The sequence below is a fragment of the Ananas comosus genome, linkage group 5, assembly GCF_001540865.1.
Source record: "Ananas comosus cultivar F153 linkage group 5, ASM154086v1, whole genome shotgun sequence".
NCBI lineage: Eukaryota > Viridiplantae > Streptophyta > Magnoliopsida > Poales > Bromeliaceae > Ananas > Ananas comosus.
The window spans coordinates 3,322,614-3,335,004 of NC_033625.1; the positions used below are offsets into that span (position 1 = coordinate 3,322,614).

The window sequence follows — 12,391 nt, forward strand, 5'->3', positions numbered from 1 at the left end:
TAAACGGCATAAAACCTCTCCGCCCCTGCGAGTGGGGGTTCCCCGACACCTGCTCCACTCGCGCGCTCCCTCTCACCACCTCTCCCTTCTCCCCCTCCCTTTCTAGGGTTTCTCCGAAGAAGACGAAGACGAAGAAGAAACGCTCCTCTCCTTCCTTGAGGTCATCATCTTCCCCCCTCTCCTCTCCTATCACATCTAATCTCTCTGTAGAGACTAGGGTTTTCGCATTGCTGATGCCTCAAGCATCCTTTCCCCCTTAACTTTTCCTTCTCCTGATGTTGGTTTCCTCAACAAGTTAATGTTTTGTAGTTACTGTCACATTATAGTTGGAGACGCTGTCGGTTATGTGTGCACTTTTATGCGGCGGATCGCGGGGATTTAGTTGTTTTCCGGTCATAAACGATTGCGGACGATGCTTGTTTTGTATAGGTTGTTCCATCTTCATCAATTGGAATGTGGTTGAATTGTATGTGGCTAGATTCAGTGAAATGTTTTATAGGCTGGACATAGCTAAACGGTTCAACGTTTTGAATGATTAAGGATGTAGGGAGGATCAAATTCGGTTTTGTTCTTATGGAGCGGTTGCATGAATCTAATGTTACAGTGGAGTTGTATATTTGTGATTGTTTGCGCGAGTGAACTTTACTCTACAATCAGTTAGAAACTTAGAATGTGGATTAAATTGACATTCATAGACGGTTATAAATGTACTTCGTTTTGTGGTGGGTCTGGTCAATTTTGTTGTTTTCTGTCGTAAAATGATTGCTCACAATACTTGCTTTGTATAGTTCCTTTTAGCTTCATTATAAGTTGGTGACCCTTTCTTCTGTTGCTTGATGTTATCTATTGTGGCTATTCACACAGAGTGGAGGAGGTATGACTTCTCAAGTTACGCCTTCGAAGCGGCCTTTCGAAAGGAACCCTTCAGAACCGTATGGAAGGGGAAAGTGGCAAAAGACTACACCCGCTACATCTCAGCAGGGTCAGTTCAAAGTACTACCATGGGCTCCTATGTTTCGAATTCTTTGCCCTTCATCAAAGACTGGAGGTTTGATAGGCAAAGGCGGCAGTATTGTAGCAAAAATACGGCAAGAGACTGGTGCAAAGATCAAACTGGAGGAAAATATACCTGGCTGTGATGAGCGAGTTGTTATTATAACCAGTTATGAGAAAGAGAAAGAGAAAGACATGGATGTTAGTCATAAGCAGAGTAAGGAGAATGAAAAGAATGAACAGACTGCAGCAGACAACGATAAGGATAATGATAATGATGCTGATGCTGCTGCTGCTGATGATGATGATAATGATAATGAAAAGGAAAGTGTTGAGAAAAATGAAGGCAAAGAGGAATCAGCTGTCGAGGGTTCAAAGCCAGAAAAGGTAACACCATCGGTATTGAAGGCTCTTTTGCTTGTCTTTGAGAGGATCGTTGAAATGGAAGAAGATAAATCTGGTGGAGATGAAGGAGAAAGTGAGAAGTCCAGTCATCCTGTTTCTCTGAGATTATTAGTGTTATCCGGCCAAGTAGGCCGCCTTTTAGGAAAAGGCGGAAGTGTAATTAAGCAGATGTCGGCTGATACTGGGGCTCATATCAGAGTACTTCCCAAGGATAAGCTTCCTCTATGTGCCTCCTGGAATGATGAGATAGTCCAGGTAAGATATTTTTCTTACTATTGCTCATGTTAATTTTTTGGTAAAGTCATAAAGATGCCTAAAGGCCCTAAACTATAGTAAATTTTGAAATCTAAAGTTTTAAAATTTTTGATTGTACAACCTAAGTAGCCTAAGCTTGTAGAATGTTTGATTTCATAACTCCTAACAAAATATTCTGTAAGTTAACAGAATACTCTGCTACTTAGCAGAGTGTGGAATGACTTCTTTTGATGAGTTTTGAAAAGATCTAACATCTAGTTGTGTTTGATGAAAATATCTGAAATTAAAAGAAATTAAGGTGCGTCATGGTTCAGATCTTACTGATTTGTTTACTTATCTCTTTTATTCTTGTATGTTTACTTTTTTAGACTCATACATAATGGCACCATTTATTTGAATCCAACACTGTTGTTTAGTGATGCTGGAAATTTTCTATTGCATCTTTCTGATTTTCAGATCACTGGAGGGATGGACTCTGTGAGGAAAGCACTTCATTTAGTTGGTCAGCAACTTTTGGACAACCCCCCTCGAGAGCGTGATTCGTTTATTCTGAATCAACCTGGCTCGTTCTCCCACCCGTTGGGTCAAAGGCCAGAAGGCCCGCCAGCAAATTATCACCTCCCTTTTCAAGGACCGCCTTTTCCCAACAGGTCATTTGATGCTGTTGATTACCGTTCAAATGTTGCTCCACCATTCCCCAAGTTCCATGAAAGTGTTGTGTCGGGCCCACATGAAGTTCCTCCAGAGATAATTGTTTATAGGTTATTATGTTCCAATGTTAAGGTTGGCGGTGTAATTGGCAAGGGTGGCAGTGTTATTAAGAATCTTCAACATGAAACGGGTTGTGAAATAAAAGTTCTTGAGACAACTCCAGAGTCGGAGGATCGCATTATTGTAATATCTGGGCCTGTGGTATGCTCCTACATTATTTTTAGCCTTCTTTAGTAATCTATGCATTGATAGTACGTGGGGCTGCGATAATGCTCCGACATTATTTTTCAGTCGCCTAGGTGCATGGTTAAGCTTCTTTCAGGAAAAGAAACAAAAATTTCCAATTATCTTTATTTAGAGTATAATTGATGCCTATGTAAATTAACAACAGTGATTATGTTACTTCTTGTCCTCGTTATCTAATTTGGTGGAAATGTACTTGTCTTTGATTCTGTATGTCTTTTAGCTACTGTTAGCCTGTTGTTTGGCATGAATCTCGTGCAATGAAAAACCACTTCTATTGTGCGTTCCATTTGAACCATTTGTGATAGGTCTTTGACTGGTTGCCAACATCTACAGTTTCACAATTATTTCATTCAACAAGCAAGGTTCACTAATTTGATTGGTTACATCTTGTATGTTGTAGCACCCGAGTGATAGGATCTCTCCACCACAGAATGCAGTTCTTCTTGTACAACGCAGACTTCTGATGGCTGTGCATGATAAAAAAGAGAGCAATGTGACAACTAGGGTTCTGGTTGCATCCCATCAAACTGGCTGTCTCCTTGGTAAAGGAGGTTCTGTAATAGCTGAAATGAGGAAACTTTCAGGGGCTCACATTCGAATTTTGGGTAAAGATCAAATACCAATAGGCGTGCAGGATAATGATGAAGTGGTTCAGGTGTGCTTTCTATTCTTTTACATATTTTTTTTGCTATAGAAAAATGTTTCTCAAAATCTGCTTCAATCTGTGTCATACCGAAGGGAAACATTGATTTTTGAATCTTCCCTTTGTAGGTTAACGGTGAATTTGAGGTTGTTCAAGAAGCTCTTGTGCAGATCACGACTAGGCTTAGGCATCATTTGTTTCGTGAAAAATTTCGTGCTTCGAATCCTAATAATTTTGGCGAGCAAGTGCCTCCTTTCGGTCCATTCATGGGAAGACGGGAATTTTCACCCCCTAGGTACCCCAATATGCCCCCTTTTCAGAAGGATCCTTTTGGCCGTCCTTTTGATGAGAGGCCTATATTTGGCAATATGATACACAGCCCAGGCGTTCCTCATGGTGTTGAAAGGTCAGGACCTTGGCCGCCACAGGTAACAGACATCTCTTTCCTAAGATTATTTACAAGCAGTTCCTGTTGCCTCTTGGGGCATTATATTTTGGTGTGTTAGAAATATACAGAGCTTACCCAAACTAAAGCATGTTTTGAAATGGGTAGCTTAAACTTTAACAATTTTGATTTTACTAACTAAATGCCAGTATAATTGCCTTTCCACCGGTCCTTAGGTATTTCTAACTGTTTTAGACTGAATATCTGTAAGCTATCAAAGTATTCTGCATCTTGACAGATTCTCTTTTAGTAGATAGTAAAATCAAAATTTTTTGCTCTGATACCCATTTCAAGATTCTCTATACTGGCCACTGGGATAAGGGTTGTACATTTTTTCCCTACCTTGGCGTTATAAACAGAGCTTCATTTTGTGGTGCAAATGTAACTTTTGCAGAAATATTGTTCTTTGCTAAACAAATTTCTGAATCTTTACTAACTATAAAAGCTTGAAAAGGTTATTGGAAAGTCAATATTCTATAGGGCCTAGCCTAGTGGAAGTTTGAATTTTTATGATTTCACTTCTCTTTCTAGATATTAAAGATGCTTTACAAATTGATGCTGTAATTTAGCGCTTAAGAATTAATTTAGAAGTGAATTACATATGCTTTATGTATCTTCTAGCTCTTCAGCTTTCAGGAATGGATGTATTATGGTTCTTCTGGTAACTCTTATTAATATGTAAAATAGATTAGGATATTCATTGGCCTGAAAATGCATTTCATCGGTTCTTGTATAATTTGACGTTGGAATTTTGAAAACGTGGCTTTATCTATTTTCAATAATTAGAATTGGTATCTTCGGTGTGTTTTGAAGTTTTTACCATAGTACTCGCCGCTTTTTGAAATTACTTGCTGTACAAATTTCTTTCCTTTTTGAATAATAGGGTATGAGGGAAGGTGGTCCCATGCCTCCACCTGACTACCCAGGAGGACCTCAAAGAAGAATGGGTGGATTTAGTGGGTTAGATTCTTGCCCCCACAATCTTTTAATATTTTAAAGCCCTTTTCTTCTGTCGGATGTTCATTGAGTTCCTCTTTGTTGCATAATTCATCATTTTCTATGCAGTGCCAATCAGCCGCCTGTAATTACCAATACAACTGTGGATGTTGTTGTTCCCCGATCTCTTGTACCTTCCTTATATGGGGAGGATGGAGGATGTTTGCGACGGATTCGTGAGGTTTGCTTTAAATTTATTTTTAAGTTTTAGGCACGTCTAAAATTTAGTGATTGACTTCTTCTCCTTTTTCAGATCTCAGAAGCTAAAATTTCTATAACTGAACCTAGACCTGAAGCTACAGAGACTGTGATCATAATATCTGGAACTCCTGAGCAGACGCATGCTGCCCAGAGTCTTATTCAGGCCTTTGTTCTGAGTGAATCGGGTTCTACTTGATTTGCCGACTCTCTTTTGGAAGGTGATATCCTCCCCTTTATGATCGATCCATTATGTTTTGATCTGTAATTTTCATTGTTCCGTACTAATTAAATTTCTCAGCTGAAGATCAAGATGTTTGAAGAAAGCCAGAATATAGTTTTGCAGATTAGATTTACAACTTTAAGTGGAACAACTGTAGGCTCTTTTTAAGTTTGCCAGTGACAAGATCGTTTCTGAAAGGCATTACATAGTATCGGAAATGATAAATTTCACCATGGTAGCGTCGGTGTCAGTGCCAGTGCATGAGAACTGAAATGTGTTTAAAACCTTTTGTACAAGCAAAGATGTTAAAATTAAGTTAATATAATTTTTTCTAGAAAAGAGGGTATGCATGCCCTTCTTGGTTTCATGTCTGACCCGGTTATGTGCCAGCATAACTGTCTTAAGTTAAGTGCGAGTCTTATTGTAAACTGATTATTGGTAGGCGACTTTCTTGTTTTGTAAATCTTTTGCTCTATTAACAATTTTAGAACTGTTTGCATATGATGATTCATTTTCTTCCTGCTTTGCCTTTTTGTTGTAGCTCTTTTTGGAGGCCCTAGCTGGTTGGTTCCATACTGTACGCTTAGTGCATTTTGCTTAATGAAATAAGTAGGTAGCGCGCTACTTCTTTCTCAAAAAAAAAGATGATTCAATGATGCCATGCTGTTGATTTATGTGATATTACATAGCGGAAATCCGACGTGTCATCATGATCTCTTGATACGAAGCTTCTAGCTGAGTACTGTTATAGGCTTTGTAGAATGCTATTTTTGTTTATACATTATCAATGTGTTGTTGATGCTTATCATATAAAAATTGTTGATTAGTTCGGACACACAGCTCAAAGGTGCTGCATGTGTTTGTCGAGGGGTCCAAAGCATTTCTTAGATTGAATCAGCGAGTAAACATTAAGTTATGGAGCGAAATAATTTCTTCGATACCCATATGAAAGGATCAAAATGAAATACCTTCATAGTTTGGATGTTTTCACTCTTACTCTCCCCATAATTACATAGCGCGCGTGTGAATTTTGTGACATCTAGTTCATGCGAAAGTCGACATGCATCTGGATCGGAGGAATCTGCTGGTGCAGTTGTAACTTTGAACCACTATAGCAAGCATTGATATTTTTCCGGAGCGTTCACGTGATTGCTGCTTCTGCGTGTTCTTTGTACTTGGACCAAAGTAATGCGTAGAAAACGTACAATTTTGACAAAATTTTTTTTGAGGGTTTGATTGGTTTCATCCCTCCACTTAAAATCATCTTCCTTAAATCTGAATGTCTCAGCAGCTATTGGCTATTTATCTTTTCGTACATAAAGGTAAAGGGGAAGCAGCAAATTACACAAATATTTTTGTGGGCCGCAAATTTAATATAATATATATTTTTGATCAAAATCTTTCGTATTATAAATGTTAATACATCAGTATATTAGAACATCATTTTGGGGCATCCAAACACGTTAAATATATAACCTTATACAGGACTCTTGGTGCGGTACTCCATAACATTATTGTTTCCAAATTGTGGACGAGGCATGTGTGATTTAAGACTCTACATTAAGTTTAGACCCAAAAAAAAGACAGAAAAAAAAAAGCAGCACTCAAGGCATGTAACACTACTGCCGCGTTGATCTATTAATTAAATAATAATTTGTAATTTTTTTTAATGAAAAAGAAAAGAGAAGGTGCCGCACTGCTGCGCCAGTTTCGCTTGAGAAGATGGTGTGGGGTGACTGGGGTCTTCAAACTCCGAGTAACCTTTTTTCACGACGGCTGTTAAAAGAGCCCACTTCGGCCGCTTCACTTTTTGTTTGAAATCCAACGCGGTGTTGGTGGAGGGCTCAGAATCTGTGCCAAAATAATTATGTTGAGATGAAGAGGAGTCTAATTAAAAATAATACAATACTTATATATTATAATGATGGCTTGTTTTTTTTTTTTTTTTTAAAAGTACTTTTTTACAGAGCGGAGATATTTAATCGGATAACAAAAGACTTTCTCGTGTTGAAATGTGAATTAATTAGAATTCAAATTTGAAATCTCAGATACCAATCATCAAATTCTTTGCCACTTACGCTAGGAACGATTAATTATATGAAATATTTTTATCTTTAGAAATCTAAGAGTTCAGCATCATCCTTATGTTTACATTATTTTAGAAAACTCTAAACCATTAGAAAATTAAAACACAATAAATTGAAGTGCAAAATCTAGAGTAATACTCACACAATAGAATGTGAACTAATAAGTGTAAAACGAATAACCCCGAATTTTTGATTCACTTTTTATGCATTATAGATAGATATACATCTTGTAATTTGAAATTTTATTATCTGTAACTGAGTTTTGCAACTGGTCCATTGTAGTCCACGGTCCAGCGAAAAAAACTTCTCCTCTCAGTAGGAGCCTCTCTCTCTCTCTCTCTCTCTCTCTCTCTCTCCGTGTCCCTGCACCTCATTTTCTCTGTACATTACCCTACATTTAGATCAAAATCACCAGCTTCGGCTTCTTCCCCACCTCACTTTTTTGGTTCACATTTCTCTCGTTTAGGTAGAAAACTGGGAAGGGTTTTGGTTCGAGGCATCAGAAAGAAGCCCAAAATCTCTGTTTTTTGCTCCCTCTCTTTGATTTCCTTCTTTTAACAGGTTAGGAAACCAAATGGGCAAATGGGTTTTGGAGTTTAGAGAGAGTTTTTAGAGATTTTACTCACTTTTGTGCCACCCATTTGGCCATTTCCTTGTTGTTGTTCTATGGTGTTATCCAACTATAAAATGTGTTTTTTTTTTTTTTTTTGCAGGAAAGGGCTGTAGAAGCTTCAAGTTCTGATTTTGGTCCATCGATGGGGACTGTGTCTCCATCTTCCTTATGTGCCCATCATGAGGAAGAATCAAGCATTGATGAGTTAGTGATGCAGCAGAACCTACTGTTCTCTGAGAGCCTCAAGGTGCTTATGCTCACATTTCCCAGTTTACATATAATTTCCCTTCAATAAGTGTTTGCAATATTTGGGCTTTGGGAACTTGCATATATAGCATCATCCAATTTTGGTTCACATTGAGACATTTGTTGCAATTATGGAAAAGACCATGTCCTTCAATTTACACCTTTCCCAAAACTAGTTGTATAATGTTCACATTTCCAATTTCTCTAAATATTTCATTAGAATATTGTGTGTTTTAGTGAAGGTGTATGCTAATATCTGAATTTTTTTTTTTTGCAATTAAATTTAGTCTACTACCCAATTTTATACCCCATCTTCAGGAAACTGTAAAGTTGTACTTTTCTTTGGAGAAAGTAGGAATTGGACTTCACCCTTTCCCAATACTCTTCATTTGTGTCTCAAAGACAGATGGGGTTCCCTGTAGAAATTTTTCCTTTATAAATATTTTGCTGCCACTCACTTTAGTAATGGAGTTAAAGTTCATTTCAGAGAAAGTAATACAGTTAAGTTGGCGAATTGCGCCCTGTGATGATTCTGTATTTTCTGGGAATATAGTTCATATCGGGCAGCATATCTGTACCAGTTAAAGTTGAACCCATATGAATGTAATTCCGATTGTTGGATATCTTCTGATCTTTTTTTTTGTGTGTTTTCTGTGCAGCTTTTTCTGCAATTTTTCTGCCGTTGCTTATAATTGTTTATATTTTAAGGTTAATCTGTCTTATGCTTTCAGGATTTGAAGAATCTCAGGTCACAGTTGTATTCGGCAGCAGAATATTTTGAATTAGCTTACAATAACCGTAAACAAAAGCAGATGTATGCTTATAATTTTGCTCCTTTCTTATTATTTAATTGGAGGTCCAGAAATGAATTTCTTCTTCCCTTGAACTCTTTCAGGATGATGGACAGTCTGAAAGATTACACTGTCGAGGCTCTTGTTAGTACTGTAGATCATTTGGGCTCTGTGTCGTATAAGGCGAATGATCTTCTCAACGAAAGAGTTGAAGAGGTTTCTGGAACCGAACTTCGAGTTTCTTGTGTTGAACAGGTACTTTTAGTACTTGAAAACACTATTTGATTGGGATATGTTGTGGGAATAGTTACCACTATCCAGCCGAGCAATAGTGGGGATCAGTGGAATTACTACCTGGAATTGGCTTATAGCAGTCCTATCCCTAGGGATAACTATTCTGTTTGATTGGGTAGACTGGAAGGGATAGGCCCTTGAGTAGCTATTTATTCTAGGTTGTCTCCTCTATCCTCAACCGTGGGTAGACTGGAAGGGATAGGCCCTTGAGTAGCTATTTATTCTAGGTTGTCTCCTCTATCCTCAACCGTGGGTAGACTGGAAGGGATAGGCCCTTGAGTAGCTATTTATTCTAGTTTGTCTCCACTATCCTCAACCGAAACATAGTGGGAATAGCACCTAGAATTAAAGTTCTTGTGAAGGATCTTAATCTCTATCCCTAGGATGGGATCCCCACCAAAACATTGTTTTATAAAATGATAGTTATTCTGAAATATACAACATATGATCTTTGTTGTGCTGCTGTCAGAGAATAAAGACCTGTCAAGATTACATTGACCGTGAAGGGCGTTTGCAACAATCTCCTGTCATCAAAACTCCCAAGTTTCACAAGCACTGCATTTTATCAGGCAAATTTTATTCCTTTGTGATCTTCCTTTGGAAAAGTCGCTCCAGTAATGGTGGTGCAAATGTGGTTACTTTACTGAATTTTTTTCCCTTCCAGTAGGTAGCACAATGACCGAGTTAGGGACACATTCAATACCAATTTATCGAGAATCTAGGCAACCTAAGGCGAATGGTGAACCACTAGTTCTACAGCCTGGTATTTCCACCTCTATCCCATTATTCCATAGATACACTTAAAAAGAGTGCCAAAATTATACTTTATTATTATTATTATTATTATTATTATTATTATTTTTTCCCAGTGATATCTTCAACAGTTAGGGAAAGGCCACCTTTGTTCAGGTACACAGTTTAGTCGCAGGAAGTGAAGTTATTTCAATTTTTTGATTGGTCAATCTTGGCTTTACATTTTATAACACCTCAATTTCTTTTTTCTTCTTGCAGTAAACCTCCTCCTCATTCTACTTCCAAATCCGAAAGGTCGCGCTCTCTATCACCCTATCGGAAGGCACGTTCACCATCCCCGTCCCCATCAGTTGGGAATTCTACTGTCAAAGGTATTGGCTTAGTTACAAATCCTCTGAAGGAGTGTTATATTTTGCAATCATTCTTATCCTCTTTGCCGTGTATGTAGGAAAAAGACCTCTTTCACCAGTATCACCCGCAAATCCATTATTGCGCACTGCATCACTCTCAAGTCGAGCAGCTGTCCGAAGTTCATCAAACTTTGTCCCCTCGGTATGCCAACTTCCCTTTCTTTCACGCTTGCATATTTGTCCTGGTGTTTAGATGAAGCAAATATTTCTTGAGGCCCGGTTTCAATAAATCAGCAAATATGAAATGATTAAGTCGTAGTATGCTTTACTTGTTTTTCTTTTTTGTTTTCCTCACAATCTTTGGTGTAAGAAGTATCCAGAGATAAACTTCTTTATTTTGCGACTGTTAGTTCAGAATCTCATCTTTTTACCTTTATAAGGAGAGTTCTTGCTGGCAATTTCAGCAACAGAGATGCTTTCGGCGGAAGCTAATATAATTTCATCTTTATGTTGCAGTATTCTGGGGAGATTCATTCAGTGTCATTGCCCTTGTATAGTGAAAATATGAATGGTAAAGAGGCAGAAAAAAGCTTGAAGAAAAGCAGAGGCTTCCTCAAATCCTTGCTCACAAGGCGCAGATCAAGGAACGATGAGTCATTGTACAGTTACTTGGATGAATATTAAGAAGCGTATACGTGAAAAAAAAAAGAGTGCAAAAGCCAAGTAACTTGTTCAACACCTTTTACTTTGTTTTTCATTTTTCTCCCTCATATGGTGTAAAGGAAATTTATTTATAAAATTGAAAAACTTCTTATTTGTCTTATAGAGCTTCGTAGCTATATTGCGAGATTTTCTGGTGAATTAATATCTTGCTGATTCTGAAGCTATAGCTACCAGGGAATATTACAAAGCATCACAATTTCGGAGATTCCGGGAGTTCTACTTAGATATAATAATTTATAATTTAGGGAGTCAAAAAGAATAATTTAGTAACCTATTAGTAAAGAGTTTGAAACAGTGAATAATGAGCCCATTGTTATGCTAGTGTTAATGCCTGCAGAATATATATATTTTTTACCAGAGAAGACCAAAAGAGTGGAAAAGTAAATGATATATTTACTAAATTCATAATTTGAATACTTATCCTGTTGTTTGTATATAGGGTTGAACAGTAAATTGAACACCCAATGCACTCTCAGAAATCATTATATTCAATCCTTCACAATTACTATCTTCCTAAGGACTAAACCCTAAAATAAAGATAATGCCCTTCAAGGAATGAACTCTTGTTTTCCTTGCATGGAACTGCATATGCATATGTGCAATGATTACTAGTCCAAGCAACTGTGAAAGATTCACATCATTTTGCTTAGAGAAACTGAGACTCTTGGTTTTGTTTCGACAATCCAAGTTATGAAGGGAAGTTTATAATTTATCGCATACATGGTTAGATGCCTAACTGAACTGTCTATTAGATAATAAAACAAGCAATGCAGAGCTCTGTGCCAACCACATTAGACACTTTCTGTTTTATGCCATTCACTCTATGTTACCAAATTTGGGTGTTGTTCCTTTTTTTTTGTTTTCCTCTGCACAAACCATCTTCAAGTACCATGTTCATTTTTAAGTAAATTTTTGACTAAATGAACCTGGCAGCCTTCTCTTTGCAACCACTTTGTCTTCTTGCTGAATCATGCTTAATTTCGTAACTTTTTCTTGTGAACTGGATACCGACGGTCGTAGTTACTTATTTGTTAAGCTTTTCTTTTGGCGTCTGCTAATCGGACAGTTGTTACTCGCCTGTTAAGTTCTTATTTTCAAAGCATTTGCTAATCGCAGAGTCGGTTGCATAGTTGTGCAATTTATGGACAATGATTGGTGTTAGGTCAAATTTTTTCCACTATTAATGATTGGAAGGTACATGGAGGCTTATATCAAGCTTTATAGTGATCCATCTCAATATCTTTTTATAGTACTCATCTTTAGTCTCTTTCATATACTTACTGATATTATTTCGATGAGATATTTGCATACAAGATTCTTCTTTCCATATCTACCACCATTATTTGCCTGCATATTTTCAGAAGTGGTCCTTGATTTCTCATTATTATTGTGTGTCAGTGAAGGGGCATTCTAGCAATT

At 37.5% G+C, this 12,391-nt stretch overlaps 2 protein-coding genes across 7 annotated transcripts; both read left to right on the forward strand.

Moving 5' to 3' along the window:
* On the forward strand, positions 1–5,992 carry LOC109710393 (RNA-binding KH domain-containing protein RCF3-like). Of its 4 annotated transcripts, none has more exons than XM_020232926.1 (9): positions 1–160; positions 865–1,653; positions 2,110–2,565; positions 3,011–3,265; positions 3,382–3,681; positions 4,582–4,658; positions 4,764–4,875; positions 4,948–5,113; positions 5,657–5,992. In XM_020232926.1, exons 2-8 carry the CDS (start codon positions 877–879, stop codon positions 5,089–5,091), a joined length of 2,121 nt encoding a protein of 706 aa, XP_020088515.1. In that variant the 5' UTR covers positions 1–160; positions 865–876; the 3' UTR covers positions 5,092–5,113; positions 5,657–5,992. The 4 variants fall into 4 exon arrangements, with proteins under 4 accessions (XP_020088515.1, XP_020088513.1, XP_020088514.1 ...); XM_020232924.1 differs by lacking the exon at positions 5,657–5,992 and adding an exon at positions 5,194–5,619; XM_020232925.1 differs by lacking the exon at positions 5,657–5,992 and adding an exon at positions 5,200–5,619.
* Positions 7,494–11,072, forward strand: LOC109709903 (probable protein ABIL3). 3 transcript variants are annotated; one of them, XM_020232272.1, is made up of 10 exons: positions 7,494–7,517; positions 7,916–8,062; positions 8,793–8,875; positions 8,957–9,107; positions 9,616–9,715; positions 9,811–9,909; positions 10,016–10,055; positions 10,158–10,270; positions 10,348–10,451; positions 10,766–11,072. In XM_020232272.1, exons 2-10 carry the CDS (start codon positions 7,958–7,960, stop codon positions 10,931–10,933), a joined length of 963 nt encoding a protein of 320 aa, XP_020087861.1. In that variant the 5' UTR covers positions 7,494–7,517; positions 7,916–7,957; the 3' UTR covers positions 10,934–11,072. The 3 variants fall into 3 exon arrangements, with proteins under 3 accessions (XP_020087861.1, XP_020087860.1, XP_020087862.1); XM_020232271.1 differs by lacking the exon at positions 7,494–7,517 and adding an exon at positions 7,550–7,763; XM_020232273.1 differs by lacking the exon at positions 7,494–7,517 and adding an exon at positions 7,550–7,763 and having other exon boundaries at positions 9,814–9,909.

Coding starts and splice junctions, on each gene's coding strand:
- LOC109710393 (XM_020232926.1), top strand. CDS start 877: ATGACTTCTCAAGTTACGCCTTCGAAGCGGCCTTTCGAAAGGAACCCT. Junction 2,566..3,010: donor TTGTAATATCTGGGCCTGTG/GTATGCTCCTAC, acceptor TGTATGTTGTAG/CACCCGAGTGATAGGATCTC. Junction 3,682..4,581: donor CAGGACCTTGGCCGCCACAG/GTAACAGACATC, acceptor TTTGAATAATAG/GGTATGAGGGAAGGTGGTCC.
- LOC109709903 (XM_020232272.1), top strand. CDS start 7,958: ATGGGGACTGTGTCTCCATCTTCCTTATGTGCCCATCATGAGGAAGAA. Junction 10,056..10,157: donor GAAAGGCCACCTTTGTTCAG/GTACACAGTTTA, acceptor TTCTTCTTGCAG/TAAACCTCCTCCTCATTCTA. Junction 10,452..10,765: donor CATCAAACTTTGTCCCCTCG/GTATGCCAACTT, acceptor TTTATGTTGCAG/TATTCTGGGGAGATTCATTC.